This window comes from Carcharhinus amblyrhynchos, chromosome 5 (assembly GCF_965287045.1).
Source record: "Carcharhinus amblyrhynchos chromosome 5, sCarAmb.v2.hapA, whole genome shotgun sequence".
NCBI lineage: Eukaryota > Metazoa > Chordata > Chondrichthyes > Carcharhiniformes > Carcharhinidae > Carcharhinus > Carcharhinus amblyrhynchos.
In genome coordinates, this window is record NC_137328.1 from 74,240,515 (window position 1) to 74,260,168 (window position 19,654).

Consider the following 19,654-nt stretch of genomic DNA (forward strand, 5'->3'; position numbering starts at 1 on the left):
AGCCACAGGCCACGTGGATCTATGAAAGGGAAATCATGCTTAACTAGAATCATATCTACTGGAATTCTTTGAGAATCTAATAGAGTATATGTGTGTGTGTGTGTGTGTGTGGATGTGGTTTATTGGCACTTTCAGGATGCTTTTGACAAGGTCCCACATAAGAGATTAGTATGTAAATTTAAAGTGCAATGGATTAGAAGTAGAGTATTGAGAAAAATCTGGCTGGCAGACAGGAAACAAAGAGTACAAATAAACAGTCTTCTTCCAAGTGGCAGGCAATGACTTTCAGTGCTAGGACCCCAGTTATTCACAATGTATATTATTGATTCAGATGAACTAAATGTAATACCTCCAAATTTATACATGACACAAAGCTGGGTGGGAGCGTGAGCTGTGAGGAGTTGCAGAGATGTTTCAGTGTGATTAGGACAAGTTGAGCGAGTGGGCAAGTGCATGGCAGATGTGGCATAACGTGGATAAATGCAAGGTTATCCATTTTGTTAGCAAAATAAAGAAGGCAGATTATTATCTGAATGGCTATAGATTAAGACAGGGGAATGTGCAACAAGACCTAGGTGTCACCAGTTGCTGAAAATAAGCATGCAGGTGCAGCAGGCAGTGAAGGCAGCAAACGGTATTTTGGCCTTCAAGTGCATGAGCAGGGATGTTTTGATGCAATTATACAGGGCCTTGGTGAGACCACACCTGGAATAGTGTGTACAGTTTCACTTACTTTATCTGAGGAAGAATATTCTTGCTATGGAGGGAGTGCAGTTAAAGTTTACCAGACTGATTCCTAGGCTGGCAGGATTGACATAAGAGAACAGAGATTAATTTGGTTAGGATTATATTCAGAATTCAGAAGGATAAGAGGGGAATCTCATGGAACCTAAAAAATTCTAACAGGACTAGACAGGGTAGGTGCAGGAAGGATGTTCCCAATGACGGGGGAGTCCAGAACCAGGAATCACAGTCTGAGGATAGACCATTTAGGGCTGATGTGAAGAGATACTTCTTCACTCAGACAGTGGTAAGCCTATAGAACACTACTCCAGAAAGCAGTTGAGGCCAAAACATTGTTTGTTTTCAAAGAATTAGATATATCTCTTGGAGCTAAATGGGTCAAAGGATATGAGGGGAAGTGACAGCTGGTTACCGAGTTGGATGATCAGCCATGATCACAATGAATGATGGAGCAGGCTCAGAGAGCCAAAATGCCTGCTTCTGCTAATATTTTTTATACTTCTACAAACACAATCTGCAGGTAAGTATCTTCTCAGGTATCTAGATTGGAGCGTTTTAATCTGTAAAGATAACATTTTCCCATTCACCTTATCATATGATTTTGGTGCAGTTTTGATAAAAATGTACATTAAAAATTTTTAATTGGATTATTTCATTATTCATGATCAAATCTGATTGAGTTTTTTGAAGATAGATGAGAACAGTGCAGTTGATGTTGTCTAAATGGACTTTATCAAGGCCTTTGACAAGGTACTGCATGGTAGGTTGCTGCTTAAGTTTAAATTTCACAGGATCCAGGTTGAGGTATCTAAATGGATACAAAATTGGCTTCTGTCAGGTGGTTGTAGCAGGTTCTTTTTCAAACTGGACGCCTGTGACCAACAGTATACCTCAGGAATCAGTGCTGGGTCCACTGTTATTTGTCATTTATATTAATGATTTGGATGAGAGTATAGGAGGCATGGTTAGTAAATTTGCAGATTGCAATTGGATCCTGACCAATTGGGCCTGTGGGCTGACAAATGGAGTTTAATTTAGATAAATGAGAGGTGATCCATTTATCACCTTGATTGAACCAGGGCAGGACTTACTCAGTTAATTGTAGGGCGTTGGGGAGAGTTACAGAACAAAGAGATCTAGGAGTCCATGTTCATAGCTCCTTGAAAGTGGAATCACAGGTGGACAGAGTGGTGAAGAAGGCATTCAGCATGCTTGGTTTCATTGGTCAGAACATTGAATACAGGGGTTGGGATGACTTGTTGAAGCTGTACAAGACATTGGTAAGGCCACACTTGGAATAGTGTGCGCATTTCTGGTCACTCTATTATAGAAAAGATATTATTAAACTAGAAAGAATGCAAAAAAGATTTACTAGGATGCTACTGGGACTTGATGGATTGAATTATAAAGCAGAGGCTGGTTAGACTAGAATTTTTTTTCTCTGGAGCGTAGAAGGCCGAGAGGTGGTCTTGTAGAAGTCTACAAAATAATAAGGGGCATAGACCAGCTAGATAGTCAATTTATTTTCCCAAGGGCATAGGTTTAAGGTGAGAGATATAAAAGTGTCCAGATGGCAATTTTTTTTCCCCCACACAGAGGGTGACGAGTGGCTGGAACAAGCTGCCAGATGTAGTAGTAGAGGCGGGTATAATTTTGTCCTTTAAAAAGCATTTAGACAGTTACTTGGGTAAGATGGATATAGAAGGATATGGGCCAAATGCAGGCAATTGGCATTAGCTTAGGGGGTTTAAAAAAAAAAGGCAGCATGGACAAGGTGGGCTGAAAAGCCAGTTTCCATGCTGTAAACATCTATGACTCTATTCAGGCTCCATATCATAGTGTGTAGTAACCAGTCAAAATGTACTTTTCGTACCAATTGGCTGTATAGTGGGTTTGTTTTTCCTTTTAAATATAACCACATTATGACAAATTATTCCAGTACCTCAAATCTTGTTGATTTTGTATAAAGTTTTACTGCTCAGTAGTGAAACCAAAAAATGGATATTTAACAAATTTGATATATTTAGTTGCAAGTACTTTCATCCTTACGAAAAAAAACTATCCTTCATAACCTCATTTCTCAGTATCTTTATTTCCTCATTGGGACCTCACCTGTAGCCAGAGGACTGGAGGATAGCCAATGTTATCCTGTTATTTGAGAAGGGTAGCGAGGATAACCCGGACAATTATAGGCCAATGACAGCGAAATTGTTGGAGAAGATTCTTAAGGACGGAATGGTTTTATTAGCAACAGGCTGCATGGTTTTGTACGAAGGAAGGTCATGTCTCACTAACTTGATTGAGTTTTTTGAGGTGATTTGCAAAAATGATCGAGGAGGGAAAAACTGTTGATGTTGTCTACGTGGATTTCAGTAAAGCACTTGACTAGGTCCCTCATTGTGGTGCCAAAGATTAAATCTAATGGGATCAGGGTGAACTAGCTAGATGGATTCAGAACTGGCTTGGCCATACAAGACAGGTGGTAGCAGTGGAAAGGTGTTTTTCTGAATGGAGGTCTGTAACTAGTGGTGTTCCACAGGGATCAGTACAGGGCCTTTTGCTGTTTGTGTGTGGACTTCGAAGCTGATCTGATTAGCAAGTTTGCAGATGGTACTAAGATTGCTGGAGTTGCGGATAGCAATGAAGATTGTCAGGGAATATAGCTGCATACAGATAGATTAGAAAGTTGGACAGAGAAATGGCAGATGGAATTTAATCTGGACAAATGCGAAGTGATGCATTTTGGCAGATCCGATTCAGGGAGCTATAAAATAAATGGCAGAACCATCAGGAGCTTAGACACAGACAGGAGTATGGGTCCACAAAACCTTAAAAAGTAGCAGCACAGGTGGAAATGGTGGTGAAGAAAGCATGCTTGCCTTCATCGGCTACCACACTGAATATAAGAGTTGGCAAATTACATTGCAGTTATATAAAACATTGGTTAGGCCACATTTGGAATACTGTGTCCAATTCTGGTCTCACTATCACAAGGACGTGGAGGCTTTGGAGAGAGTACAGGAAAGGTTTACCAGGATGTTGCCCAGTATGGAGAGTATTAGCTATAAGGAGAATAAACTGGGATTGTACTTCCTGGAAAGATGGAGGCTGAGGGGTGACCTGATAGAAGTTCATAAAATTATGAAGTGAAGCTTTTTCACAACACAGAAACGACAATTACAAAGGGGCACAAGTTCATGGTGGGGGGAGGCTTTTTACACAGTGATGGGGACCTGGAATGCACTGCCAAGTGAGGTGGTTGAAGCAGACACATTAGTGACATTTCATCTGGATAGACACATGAACAGGAGGGGAATAGAGGGGTACAAGTGGTTAGTCTAGAAAGGACAACGTGATCACTGCAGGCTTCGTGGGCCAAAGGGCATATTCTTGTGCTGTGCTGTTCTTTGTACCCGTAAGAAGACACTGACACCTCTTGACACCTTGTTCAGTAATAGCTCAAAGAGTAACTAATCCATGAATGATTGTGATGGGTATCACAGTGAATCCAGATCATGTCTACACCCAGCCAGAATGTGTGCTTCTAACAAGGGAATCTGGATAGCCATCAACAGTAGAATTTTTCCCTTCCTAACTTAGACCTGCTGAGGCCAATTGTAGTCAACTATTACAATCATTGTATTTTACAAGACAGGTGGCTGATTTGGTTCATCGTGTTTGTGCCAACTCTGTGCAAAAACTATTCATTTATAATCACAGAACCCTACAGTGCAGAAAGAGGCCCTTCGAATCTGCACTGACTGCAATCCCACCCACTCCCTACCCCCATATCCCTACACATTTACCCACTAATCCCTCTAACCTACACATCCCAGGACACTAAGGGGCAATTTTAGCATGGCCATTCAACCTAACCTGCACATCTTTGGAATGTGGGAGGAAACCAGAGCACCTGGAGCAAATCCACGCAGACACGAGGAGAATGTGCAAACTCCACACAGACCAGTGACCCGAGCCAGGAATCAAACCCAGGTCCCTGCAGCTGTGAAACAGCAGTGCTAACCGCCGTACTACCGTGCTGCCCCATTACTTGTCTTTAAGCACTGTTACTAATTCAATTTTGAGTATTGTTTCTGCCTGGCCTTTCCACCTTTTAACAAACCTACATGAAAACAAAACCTATTCTTCAAACTGCTTTCTTTTTTGCATCTTTGCAGCAGAGCCCATAGTCCCCGCTTGATCAATTGTGCCCGGTTGTAAAGATATCAGTAAATAAAACATTCATTTGTGGAGTCAAAAATTGAGGCAGGGGAGGAGTTAACCTATACTTTGATCATATACAAAAGCATGATTTTTGGGGCTTGTAAAATGAGATGTTCTTATTAATTGGCCTGGCATATATGCCGCAATTTATGGTAACTGATTGTACAAGGGCTAGCAGACACATTTAAGATTTTGAGCAAGAGATTCCAGGGGAACGAAGAGTGAATGATAATGACCTAGAAGTCTCTATCCATGAAGGTGATGAATGCGGAAACAGTCAAAGATTTCAAAAGAAATTAGATGGGCACTTGAAAGAAATAAATTTACAGCAGTATTGTGCCGAGTGTGGGAGTGGAACTAAGTGGGTTGCTCCATGGGGATCCAGCACAGGTTTGATAGGCCGAATGGCCTCCTTATATGCCCTACATGATGTTATGACTCACTGGCTATTGGAAATACCTTTACCACGTTAGCCTTTTTAAAATGATCTATCTTCCTTCCATAAACATATAGCAAAGACCTGACATTCATTTTATTTAATATAAATCTTGACTTTTGCACAGATGTAAACTACTTTCACATTTCCCAAACATGAAACCATATGGAGTCTCTGGCACTACAGAAGTCAGAGATTCTAGGTTATTACTTACATTTTCCAGTGTTTCATCCAGTATTATTGCACCATATGTTGGCACTCCCATCTTGTACTCCTTCCATTCATCTAAAATCTTTTCCACGTCATCCCCTTTCCGGAGTAAAAATGAACAGTGACTGAAGAGTGCAAACAGCAGTTAAGGAATAAGCAACAACAGTAAATGAATAAACAACATTTTGGATAGATGTCTTTCAGCCAGGCAGATTTTCTTGCCATGAGAATTAGATTTGAATCCAGATGGCACAAGATATCACAAAGGTGGCAATAGGAGGAGGTAAGATCAGGTAATTCAAGTACTGATTAGGAGATTCTCAGCTTAGGTTTTAAAACCTGGAATGGAAGAGATAATAAATATACGGCTTTCCACAACTTGAGTCCCAGGAAAGAATCAATTCAGCATGACAAAGTGTGCAAGTGTAAAGGGAGGAGTAGATAAATCAACTTATTTGGAGCTTAAAGGGGACAGGGAAATGCAAAGAAGCAAATCATACTGTCAAAAACTAACCTGCTATTTCCAAAGGCTGCAATACATTGTTACACATCTAGTGATCAGCTCACGACATTTCTGCAAGGAAAATATTTTGCAGATGTTAACAAAATCTACCTCAGATGTAGTCAAAAAGGATATCTGATTTGGCAAAATCTCTTATCCCACACTGAGGCAATCCTGGTGTGTTCTGCATGTAGAAGTCCAAGTAAAACCAATGGGCCAGCTCAATCTGAAAGCACACTCTGATCGCATTGTCCCTTTCTTCACTTGGAATATGCAAAATGAATCGGCTGTTCAATAAATAAGCCACATAGTTACAATATTAAACTGTTACGGTCACTATTGTTTATAAAGATTCACAATTTTATGAAGATACCCTCATACTACTGTACAATGTGTTATAAATAACACACTGCAACAGCCTGAAACACCAGCTTGTACATGGTTAAAAAATAAATCAGAAGTTTATAGCGTAGAAACTTTGAGCAAATTTCATTTACATATTGTTGATTTTGATCCCTTCACTTCAAACTCCTCTCATTCCCAAATATTGTCCAATAAAACAGAGGCTCCAAAGAATGCAATTTTCAATTCAGCAGGCTCCAAGATCCCAAGTATCAGTCCAACTTTACTTATAGCTTAGCAGATAATTAATTCAAATATACATACAAGCATAAACCACAACTTGCTTCCCAAAAGCAAGAGTTCGGCATTCCCCATCCTGCATTCCTGACTGCTCACCAGACTGGCCACCCTTAACATCAAGGCAGTGTTTGACGTGGCATGAAAGAGCCTTAGCAAAACTGCAGTCAATGGAAATGAGGAAAAACACTGCTGGTTGAAGTCATAAGTGGTTCAAAAGGAGATGGTTGTGGTGGCTAAAGGTCAACCATCTCAGTTCCAGGACATCATTGTAGGAATTCCTGAGGGTAAAGCTCAAACATCTTCAGCTGTTTCAAATACTGACCATCCTTCTTCTATCATGAAGTCAGAAGTGAGGATGTTCACTGAAGGCTACACAATGAGCAGCATCATTTGTGACTTCTCAGATACTGAAGCAGTCCATTTCCAAATTCAACAAGACCTGGACAATATCCAGGGTTGGGATGACAAGTAATGTGTGCGCCACATAAATGCTAGGCAATGACCATCTCCAACAGGAGAAAATCCAACCATTGCCCCTCGACATTCAAGGGCATTACCATTGCTGAGTCCCCCACTATCAACATACTGGGGCTTACCAATGACCAAAAACTGAACTAGACTAGCCAGGTCAATACTGTGGTCACAAGAGAAGGTCAGAGGCTGGGAGATCTGTGGCAACAAACTCACCACCTCACTCTCCAAAGTTTGTCCACTATCTACAAGGCACAAGTCAGGAATTTGCTGCAATACTCTACATTTGCCTGGATGAGTGCAACTGCAACATCACTAAGAAGCTCCACACCATTCAGGACCAAGCAATCCCAATTGACTGGCATCCCTTCCACAAATGTTCACTCCCTCCACACTGACGAACATCGGCACAGTGCGTACCATTTACAAGATGCACTGCAGGAACTCACCAAGGTTCCTGAGACAACACCATCCAAAACCATGATCATTAATATCTAGAAGGAAAAGTCAGCAGAAACATGGGACCACCAACACGTAGAAGATTCCCTTCAAATGTCACTCACCATCCTGATTTGAAAATATATTGCCATTCTCTCACTATTGCTGGGTCAAAATCCTGGAATTTTGTCCCTAACACTGTGAATGTACCAATGCCACAGGAACTGCAGCAGTTCAGAAGGCAGCTTGCCACCAACTGCTCAAAGGCAATTAAGGATGGGCAATAAATGCTGGCCTAGTCAGTGATGCCCACATTCCGTAAATAAATTGAAAATTCATTGAAGGTGGAGAGAGCAGTTAATAAAATATACATATTCTGGGCATTATTAATAGGCATGATGTAGAGGTGCCGGCATTGGACTGGGGTAAACACAGTAAGCAGTCTCACAACACCAGGTTAGAGTCCAACCAGTTTATTTGATTGTAATCTCGCAAGCTTTTGGAAACGGTGTTCCTTCGTCAGGTGTGTGGAATGGGTGAGAGGGGTAAAATTCAGAAAAAGGAGGAAGGAGGAGGAGGAGGAGTAAAGGCAAGGAAAGGGGGATAAAGAACAAAGCAAATTACAGCATAGGAACAGGCCCTTCAGCCCTCCAAGCCTGCATCAAGCATGCTGCCAGACTGAACCAAAGTCCCCTACCCTTCTGGGGACCATATTCCCATCCTATTCATGTATTTGTCAAGATGTCCTGTAAAATTCACTACCGTATCTGCTTCCATGACCTCCCTTGGCAATGAATTCCAGGCACCCACCACCCACTGTATAAAAAAAAAACTTGCCTCATACATCTCCTTTAAACCTTGCCCCAGGAGGGCGGGGGGGGGGAAAGAAAAATGAAGAAAGACAATACAGAAACAAAAGATAGAGAACAGTAAAAAAAAATGAAAACAAAGGGGTCGAGGTGGGGCAGAACTAATCATCTGAAGTTGTTGAATTCGATGTTGAGACCGAAAGGCTACAAAGTGCCTACCAGGAAGACGAGATGCTGTTTCTCCAGTTTGCATTGAGCTTCACTGGAATATTGCAGCAGACCCAGGACAGACATGTGGACATTGGAGCAGGATCGTGTGTTAAAATGGCAAGCAACTGGAAGCTCAGGGTCCTGACTGCACACAGACCGAAGGTGCTCAGCAAAGCAATCACCCAGTCTACGCTTGGTCTCTCCGATATAGAGACCATATTGGGAGCAGTGAATGCAATAGACCAAACTGAAAGAGGTGCAAGTGAAACACTGCTTAATCTGGAATGAATGTTTTGGACCTTGGATGGTGAGCATGGAAAAGGTAAACGGGCAGGTGTTACACCTTCTGTGATTGCATGGGAAGGTGCCACAAGCGAGGAGAGACGTGTTGGCTAGAGCGGAGAGTGGAGTAGGTTATTCTGGAGGGAACAGTCTCAGCTGAATGCTGACAGATGGAGTGAAAGGAAGATGTGTTTGGTGGTGGCATCACTCTGGAGTTGGCAAAAATGGCAGAGAAATATGCTTTGTATGCAGAGGTGGTGGGAGAAATGAGAGAACAAGGGGACTCTATCCTTATTCTTGGAGGAAGGGGAGGGGCTGAGGTCATGGCGTGGAAGATGGACCGCACACTGTTGACAACTGTAGATGGGAATCCATGGTTGAGGGAAAAGGAACACACTTTAGAAATACCACTTTGGAAAGTGGCATCAACTGAACAAATGCAACGGAAGCGGAGGAGCCGAGAAAAGGGGATGGAGTCCTTACAGGACGTAGGGTGTGAAAAGCTGTAGTTCAGATAGCTGTGGGAGTTGGTGGGCATGTAATGGATATTGGTAGATAGTCTGTCAGAAATGGAGTCAAGAAAGGGAATGGAAGTGTCTGAGATGGACCAAGTGAAGGCAATGGAGCAGTGGAAACTGGAAGCAAAGTTGATTAATTTTTTCGAAGTCTCAATAAGAGCATGAAGCAGCACCAAAATAGTAATCAAAAACCTCTTCCATCCAGAGATTTGATAGAGGTGCTCAAAATCATGAGGGGGCTGACAAGTGTCGATAGGGAGAAACTGTTCATATTCAAACAAAAATCAAGAACAAAGGGGCACAGATTTAAAGTGATTTGCAAAAGAAGATATGTTGAGACGTTGCTTTTCTTTTACATAGCAAGGTGGTTTGGTTCTGGAAGTAAAAAGTCTGACAACACCAGGTTTTAGTCCAACCGATTTATTTGATAGTAAACTCACAAGCTTGAGGTTTCCCTGTTTGTCAGGTGAATGGAGAGTTCTGGCCTCGGACAGAGCATATAAAGCACAGACAGTTTAGAGATTACTGATTAGAATGCGAATCTTTACATCTAACCTGCTGTTCAAGTCCTAAAGTGGCTGACAATGTGTGTGGAAGGAGCACTGACCACAGGTTAAAGGGATGCGTATTGTCTCCAGACAGCACAGTAAGTGAGGTTTTGCAAACCCAGGCAAGTCACGGGGGTTACAGATAGTGTGACATGAACCCAAGATCCCTGTTGAGACCGTCCTCATGTGTGTGGAACTTGGCTATCAGTCTCTGCTCAGCGACTCTGCACTGTCGTGTGTCGTGAAGGCCGCCTTGGAGCACGCTCACCCAAAGGTCAGAGGCTGAATGCCCATGACCACTGAAGTGTTCGCCAACAGGAAGGGAACAGTCTTGCCTGGTGATTGTCGAGCGATGTTCATTCATCCGTTGTCGTAGCGTCTGCATGGTCTCCCCAACGTACCATGCTTCGGGACATCCTTTCTTGCAACGTATCAGGTAGACAATGTTGGCTGAGTTGCAAGAGTATTTACCGTGCACCTGGTGGATGGTATTCTCACGTGTGATGATGGTATCCATGTCGATGATCCGGCATGTCTCGCAGAGGTTGCTGTAGCAAGGTTGTGTGGTGTTGTGGTCACTGTTCTCCTGAAGACTGGGTAGTTTGCTGTGAACAATGGTCTGTTTGAGGTTGTGTGGTTGTCTGAAGGTGAGAAGTGGGGGTGTGGGGATGACCCTGGCGAGATGTTTGTCTTCATCAATGATATGCTGAAGACGTCGGAGAAGATGTCGTAGCTTCTCCGCTCCAGGGAAGTACTGGACGACGAAGGGTACTCTGTCCACTGTGTCCCGTATTTGTCTTCTGAGGAGATCGGTGCGGTTTTTCGCTGTGGCGCATCGGAACTGTCGATCTATGAGTCGAGCGCCATATCCTGTTCTTAAGAGGGCATCTTTCAGCGTCTGGAGGTGTCTGTCACGATCCTCCTCATCTGAGCAAATCCTGTGTATACGGAGGGCTTGTCCATAGGGGATGGCTTCTTTAACATGTTTAGGGTGGAAGCTGGAGAAGTGGAGCATTGTGAGGTTGTCTGTGGGCTTGCGGTAAAGTGAGGTGCTGAGGTGACCGTCCTTAATGGAGATGCATGTGTCCGAGAGTGCAACTGATTCTGGGGAATAGTCCGTGGTGAGTCTGATGGTGGGGTGGAATTTGTTGATATCGTCATATAGTTGTTTCAAGTGATTGTTCACCATGAGGCCAAATCACTTGAAACAACTATATGACGATATCAACAAATTCCACCCCACCATCAGACTCACCACGGACTATTCCCCAGAATCAGTTGCACTCTCGGACACATGCATCTCCATTAAGGACGGTCACTTCAGCACCTCACTTTACCGCAAGCCCACAGACAACCTCACAATGCTCCACTTCTCCAGCTTCCACCCTAAACATGTTAAAGAAGCCATCCCCTATGGACAAGCCCTCCGTATACACAGGATTTGCTCAGATGAGGAGGATCGTGACAGACACCTCCAGACGCTGAAAGATGCCCTCTTAAGAACAGGATATGGCGCTCGACTCATAGATCGACAGTTCCGATGCGCCACAGCGAAAAACCGCACCGATCTCCTCAGAAGACAAACACGGGACACAGTGGACAGAGTACCCTTCGTCGTCCAGTACTTCCCTGGAGCGGAGAAGCTACGACATCTTCTCCGGAGTCTTCAACATATCATTGATGAAGACAAACATCTCGCCAGGGTCATCCCCACACCCCCACTTCTCGCCTTCAGACAACCACACAACCTCAAACAGACCACTGTTCGCAGCAAACTACCCAGTCTTCAGGAGAACAGTGACCACAACACCACACAACCTTGCCACAGCAACCTCTGTGAGACATGCCGGATCATCGACATGGATACCATCATCACACGTGAGAATACCATCCACCAGGTACACGGTAAATACTCTTGCAACTCGGCCAACATTGTCTACCTGATACGTTGCAAGAAAGGATGTCCCGAAGCATGGTACGTTGGGGAGACCATGCAGACGCTACGACAACGGATGAATGAACGTCGCTCGACAATCACCAGGCAAGACTGTTCCCTTCCTGTTGGCGAACGCTTCAGTGGTCATGGGCATTCAGCCTCTGACCTCTGGGTAAGCGTTCTCCAAGGCGGCCTTCACGACACACGACAGCGCAGAGTCGCTGAGCAGAGACTGATAGCCAAGTTCCACACACATGAGGACGGTCTCAACAGGGATCTTGGGTTCATGTCACACTATCTGTAACATAAGAACATAAGAAATAGGAGCAGGAGTAGGCCATCTAGCCCTTCGAGCCTGCCCCGCCATTCAATAAGATCATGGCTGATCTGTCGTGGCTCAGTTCCACTTTCCCGCCCTCTCCCCATAACCCTTAATCCCCTCTCTTATCAAGAACCCATCAACCCGCTTCTTAAAAATATTTAGCGAGGCAGCCTCCACCACTTCAACGGGCAGAGAATTCCAGAGATTCACCACCCTTTGAGTGAAGAAGTTCCTCCTCAACTCCGTTCTAAACCGCCTCCCCTTTATCTTGAGGCTGTGCCCCCTAGTCCTACTGTCTTTTTTGAGCGGGAAGAGTCTCTCCACCTCTACCCTATCCATCCCATTCATCATCTTATACGTCTCAATGAGATCTCCCCTCATTCTTCTAAACTCTAACGAGTACAAGCCTAGTTTATTCAGCCTCTCCTCATAGCTCAATCCCCTCAACTCCGGTATCAGCCTAGTAAACCTCCTCTGCACTCCCTCCAGGGCCAAAATATCCTTGCGCAGGTGCGGCGCCCAAAACTGCACACAGTACTCCAGCTGCGGCCTCACCAATGCCCTATACAGCTGCAGCAAGACCTCCCTACTTTTATATTCAATCCCCCTCGCTATGAAGGCCAGCATCCCATTCGCCTTCCTGACCACCTGCTGCACCTGCAAGCTGGGTTTTTGCGATTCATGCACAAGGACCCCGAGGTCCCTCTGCACCGTCGCCTGCTGCAGTTTTTCGCCACGTAAGTAATAGTCCTTCCTACCATTCTTCCTACCAAAGTGGACCACCTCACACTTGCCAACATTAAATTCCATTTGCCATTTCCTGGCCCATTCGCCCAGCCTATCTAGATCCTTCTGCAGACTCTCCACACCCTCCGCACAATTTGCCGTTCCCCCAATCTTGGTGTCATCAGCAAACCCCCGTGACTTGCCTGGGTTTGCAAAACCTCACTTACTGTGCTGTCTGGAGACAATACACATCTCTTTAACCTGTGATCAGTGCTCTTTCCACACACATTGTCAGCCACTTTAGGACTTGAACAGCAGGTTAGGTGTAAAGATTCGCATTCTAATCAGTAATCTCTAAACTGTCTATGCTTTATATGCTCTGTCCGAGGCCAGAACTCTCCATTCACCTGACAAACAGGGAAACCTCGAAAGCTTGTGAGTTTACTATCAAATAAATCGGTTGGACTAAAACCTGGTGTTGTCAGACTTTTTACTGTGTTTACCCCAGTCAACGCTGGCACATCCACATCTTGGTTCTGGAATGCAGTGCTGGAAGTTTGGTGGAGGCATATTCCATTGAGGGAATTAGATGATTATTTGAGTAGAAACAACTATGCAAAGTTACAGGGAAAATCTCAAGGAACATGCATTAGCTTTGAAAAGAATGCAACACTGAAGAAGAATCATGTCTGGCAGAGGAAAAGGAGGCAAAGGACTGGGGAAAGGCAGAGGAAAGTGGTACTGCTAAGTGTTTCGTGGTAATATCCAGGGAACCACCAAGCCAGCCATCACTGCCTGGCTCATCGTGGTGGGGTCAAGCGGATCTTGGGCTTGATCTACAAGGAGACCCACAGAGTACTGAAAGTTTTCCTGGAGAATGTTATCAGGGATGCGGTTAACTATACCAACATGCCAAGTGCAAAATGATCACTACTATGGATGTGGTGTATGCTCTTGAATGCCAGGGCCACACTCTCTATGGATTCGACAGTTGAACAAATCCACTGAACGACACCAGAGCTTAAAGGGCTAGATGAATCCAAGGAGAAAATAGATAAGAGGGGGGGATAGAAGTTTACAGCAAAAGGGTTAGATGAAAAGGAACTGAAAGTTTCTATGAAGCATAAACATCAGAGTGAACATGCTTGGTTGAACGACTGCTTCCATGCTGCATATTTTTTGATTCAATGCAAATTATGAGGATAAACCACATCAACTATTCCACTGATTTTGTAAAGAATGATCTAATTAAGGTATTTAAAACTACTAAGGAATTTGGTAATAGGAATAGTTACTGTAGCTTTGTCAAAGAGGTAGAATTTAAGGATCATCTACCATAAGAAAGGAGGAGGGAAAGACAGAGAAGTTGTGGGAATTCCATATTTAAGGCCTAGACAACTGAATTCAAGGTCACTAATGGTGTCCCCCAACACTACCCAAAGCACTCCTGGGAGGAAGACAACAGGCACACAATAGTGATGTCAACGGTGGAAAAAAAAACGCCTGTGCTGGCAGACAGATTGGGTGCCACATGGGCCCAAAGATGTGCAGGTTAGGTTGACTGGCCATGCTAAATTGACCCTAGTGTTTAGCAGAATAAATATGTGGGGTTATGGGAATAAGGGCCCGAGTGGGATTATGGTCAGTGCAGACTCAATGGGCTAAATGGCCTCTTTCTGCACTGTAGGGATTCTATGATTCTTTTACATTTTTGTCACAAAACGTGGATAATTCAAATTGGAAAAGAAAATAATATACGTACTTGATTCATACAATAATCAGCAGAATGAGTGAAAGGCAAGTTATGCAACTGGCATCAATGCAAAGTGAATTTGACTTGATACTGACATTAAATATAGAATGTGCACAGGTGGGAGTCAATCTCCCCAGCAGGCTTGGGTAATGGTCCTGCTGTAAATTGCAACAAGAAAGAAAATTTCCGAGGGGATGACCCCCATGCATGGTTAACTAAAAAAGTTAGAGTTGATATCAGACTTAAAAAAAAACATGTAACTGCACAAAGATGGGTGGCAGGTCAAAAGACTGGACAGAACGCAAAAAACAGCTAAGAAGAATACAGAACAAAAAGTTGCAGTATAGGAACAAGCCTTTCGACCCTCCAAGCCTGCACCAACCATGCTGCCTGACTGAACGAAAACTCCCTACCCTTCTGGGGACCATATCCCTCTATTCCCATCCTATTCATGTATTTGTCCAGATGCCCCTTAAAACTCACTACCGTATCTGCGATAGATTAATAAAGAGGGAAAAATTAAGAACATGAGAGAAAAATACAAGTTTTTTTAAAAAAGCCAACAAAGTGAGTATTAGTCCAATAAAAAGCAAATCCAGGGAATTAATAATGGAAAAATAAACAGATTAATTGGACAGGTGTTTTACATCTGTCTTCATTATAGACTACAAGTAACATTGCAGATATAGCTGCAAATCAGGAAAGGGGAGGAACTCAAGAAAACTACAATCACCAGACAAATGCTACTGAGTAAATAGCTGAAGCTGGTGTGCCTGGGTCCTGATGAATTTCATCCTAGGATCTTCAGAGAAGTGGCTGGAGAGATCATTGGTTTTAAGTTTCCAAAATTCCCTAGATTCAGGGAAGGTTCCATTAGATTGGAAAATGTAACTCTTTTATTCAAAGAAGTGGAGGGAGACAGCAAACAGGAAGCTACAAGCTAGTTAGCTTAACATTTGTCATAACGAAAATGCTGGAAGCTATTATTAAAGATCTTATAACAGGGCACATAGATAGAGTCAAGGTAGTCAGACAGTCACTATGTTTTCACTAGAGGGAAATTATATTTAACCAACTTATTGGAGTTCTTTGAAGTAACACATGTGGTAGATGAAGGGAAACCAATGGATGAACTGTTCTTAGATCTTCAGAAAGCATTTGATAGGGCCACATCAAAGGATTACTGTGGAAAATAATGCCTCATGGTGTTGGGGCAATATATTTGCATAGAATGTTGGCTCACTCACAGATAATAGACATAAAGCAGTTATTATCTCATTGCCAAGATGTAATGAGTGGTGTGCTACAGGGATCAGTGCTAGGACCATTTTTTACAATTTAAAGAACTTAGATGAAGTACCAAAGGGTACTGTTGCTAAATGTGCAGATTATACAATTAGGTAGGAAAATAGATTTGTGAAGAGGCCATAAGAAAGCTACAAAGGGGACATAGATAGTGATCTGGCAAATGGAGTATAATGTTAGGAATGACAAACTGTCCACTATGACAGGACAAATAGCAAAGAAGCTCATTATCTAAATGCTAAGAGAATGCAGAGGGACCTGGATGTCCTAGTCCATGAATTGCAAAAAAAAATCAGTCTGATAGTACAGCAAGTAATGAGGAAAGCTAATAAAATTCTATTGTTTATGGCGAGGAGAATTGAATACAAAAGTAGAGGGGTTATGCTTCATTTATACGTAGCATTGGTGAGATTGCATCTGGAGTACTACGTACAGTATTGGTCTCCTCATTCAAGGAAGGATGCAAAATACATTGGAAGGAGTTCATAAATTTACCACTTGGAATGGAAGGGCTGTCTTATGAGGAAAGGTTGAATAGGCAAGGCTTTTATCTGCTAGAGTTTAGAAGAGCAAGAAGCAATTTGATTGAAACAAGATCCTGAAAGATCTTAACAGGGTGGAAGTGGAAAGATTGTTTTCTCTTGTGGGAGAATCTCAATCTAGGAGTCACTATTTAAAAATAAAGGGTCAACCATTTAAGTCACAAATAAGAAGGATTATTTTTTTGAGAGCCGTAAGTCTTTGGAACTCTCTTCCTTCAAAGGCGATGCAAGTAGTCTTGATAAGCAAGAGGATGAAAGGTTATTGGAGGTAGACAGAAATGGGGAGGTGAGGCTACAATGAGATTAGTTATGACAACATGGAGATGCTGGTGTTGGACTGGGGTGGCATGATGGCAGTGATTTACTACTGCCTCACAGCACCAGGGACACTGGTTCAATTCCCAGCTTGGGTCACTGTCTGCGTGGAGTTTGCACGTTCTCTCCGTGTCTGTGTGAGTGGTCCAGTTTCTTCCCACAGTCTGAAAAACATGCAGGTTAGGTGCATTGACCTAAACAGGCGCTGGAGTGTAACAACTAGGGGAATTTCAAAGTAACTTCATCGCAAGCCTTAGTTGTGACCAATAAATAAATAAACTTACAAATAAATAAGAAGTATCACGACACCAGGCTAAAGTCCAATAGGTTTAATTGGAATGAGTCACCTGATGAAGGGGCAACGCTCTGAAAGCCTGTGATTCCAAATAAACCTTTCAGACTTTAGCGTGGCATTATGAGACTTCCATCGGTTACGATCTTACCGGATCCTGCAGCAAGTTCAAAGGGCCCAGTGGCCTACTCCTGCTAATTCTATTATACAAGGGAAAACATAATTTCACCTTTCACAAAAGTACAACTGCATTAATGATGTGTTTTACACTTCAGTCTGACAGTGAAAATCCCAGATTCAATGCTTGTCTTTTAGTGCCAAAGCTAAGCACTTTGATCCAGAAATGCAGTCTTCTTGATCTTTGCCTTGAAGGACAAAAACGATTGCCTAGTGTCTAGTGGATAAGTGACTGACTGCTAAAGCCAATCTATGCAAATAGGACAGGCCACCACAGACAACTGCATTTTGGACAAGTTGCTGGCTTGGGTTTTCCTTTCCACTTGCATTTTCTTTCTGCCTCTGATGAGCACTTGCTTTCAAAAACAATGATCTTGTGAGAGCTTCTCCCAGGACGAGAAGTCAATACCTAAAAGATCCTAAGCAAAGCCTTCAGAGTTTCCCTGCAGCAATTCCTTTGACTTTGAAAGTGAACTATCTATGGAGAGCTAGAGGGTGGGGTGCATTGTAATGACCAGCCCAACTCAGTTGCGATTGTCAATGGGGTTTTGTAAATGCATCCTAAAGGATGGACATTGCAAATCTGAAAATCATACTAGAATTTGACAGAGTGCATAAATAGCATAGTTGTTCAAATCTTATCAAGTCCCACATGTGCAAATTTATACAACAAAGCATTTAAAGATAAAATATGTATTGCCCAAAATACTTCTTGTTTATGTTGTGAAGTGCATGTTAAATTCTGCATCGCAATGTACAAAATAGAGAGACAATTAAAGATATACTAAGGCAGATGCTGGGGTCTGAAACAAAAACAGAAACTCCTTTGAAGAGTCATCCAGACTTGGCTCTATTCTCTCCAAAGATGCTGTCAGACCTGTTGAGATTTTCCAGCATTTCCTGTTTTCAGTAATTAAAGATAGTGGTTATTCAGTTCCTCTCTGCACCTTGAAAGAATAAAGCTACTCACTATCCCAGGCTTTTTTGTTTAAAATATTTGGGATTTCAAGAAAAGAATACGTTAAAAGTTTTTTTTAAACAATGTGAATTTATATTTTAATAAAGCCAAGGCACAAAATGTCCTCTCGTTTTACATTTCGGATCGTGCGATTTTGTTTCGAAATAAGAACGAAATTCGCCAATGGCTCTCTCTCCTGGTTTATCTAAAATATCAAACTCCATTTGCTTTGAATCGGGTTCGATTTTAACTTTGGCCCTGTTACTGCGGGGCTCTCCACTCGGAGCGCATTTTCTCCTCCTCCTGGGCCCTCACTTCCTCCCTATCCTGTTCCCCACCCCCCCCCATCCGCCCCCCGCGGCCATTGGGAAAACCGGCCTTCGTGTCCTCACACGCTGCTTCCTGGGTGCTTACCTGCAGAGATCGTCCAGCACCCCGGTTGGAATCTCCACTTTCTTCCCCTCCATAGCGCACACATACCGCGGCTGCTCCTCACCGAACCCGTCACTTCTTCCGGGAATGCGAACACAGCCACCCGCTCCATTCGACCCGGCCTTTGTGACGTTCGCATGATTGACAGCTCAGGGAACCGGGCAACTAAAAGCATGATGGGGAGGTGCTGGCATTGGACAGGGGTAAATACCAGCCAGAAGTCTCACAACACCAGGTTACACTCCAACAGGTTTATTTGGTAGCAAACGTCAGTGGCTTTCGGGCCTCTGCCCCACTCACATTGTCTGCACCTTTGAGACTTGATTAGCTGTAAATACTCGCATTCTAATCAGTATTCTGTAAACTGAGTATGTCTTTGTATGCCCTGTTTGTGATCAGAACTACCTACTCACCTGATGAAGGGGCAGAACCCCGAAAGCTAGTGTCGTTTGCTACCAAATAAACCTGTTGGACTTTAACCTGGTGTTGTGAGACTTTCAACTCAAAACAGCTGGACAGCAAAGGGGAACATAGTCAAAATGGTTAAGCGCATCGGTTTTATTACCTACGTTTCAGATATCTCTCGGTTCTTGTCCCCCAAGTATTCCTAGAATCCGGGCTTCCTCCAAACTCTGGCTTCGTCTGCATGATGCCCGCCTTCCTTTATCCCGCCTGTCAGCCACCCATACCCCAAACTCATTCTACAATTTCTCTGCTACTCCGCCTCTCCCACTTGGAGGCTTTCAAAATTAAAATCATTTGCGTGAGCTGGAAATCTGAAAATAAAAACAGCAAGTGCTGAATAAAGGCAAAGTAGTCTGCCGTTGCTGGGATCTGAAGGTGCGGGAAATACTCTGCGGCT

General features: G+C 43.3%; 1 protein-coding gene across 2 annotated transcripts in view; it reads right to left on the bottom strand.

Moving 5' to 3' along the window:
- dcp2 (decapping mRNA 2) overlaps positions 1-18,897 on the bottom strand; it is a 40,429-nt gene extending 21,532 nt beyond the window's left edge. Inside the window, exons 1-3 of one of the 2 annotated variants that reach the window (XM_080189002.1) lie at positions 18,775-18,897; positions 6,252-6,403; positions 5,619-5,746 (exon numbers count right to left, since the gene is read on the bottom strand). In XM_080189002.1, the coding sequence (XP_080045128.1) occupies positions 5,619-5,746; positions 6,252-6,403; positions 18,775-18,827 (333 nt within the window). In that variant the 5' untranslated portion in view covers positions 18,828-18,897. Of the gene's footprint in view, positions 1-5,618; positions 5,747-6,128; positions 6,189-6,251; positions 6,404-18,774 lie in introns of both variants that reach the window. The other variant, XM_080189003.1, reaches the window with a different exon arrangement.
- Positions 18,898-19,654: the final 757 nt, after the last annotated feature.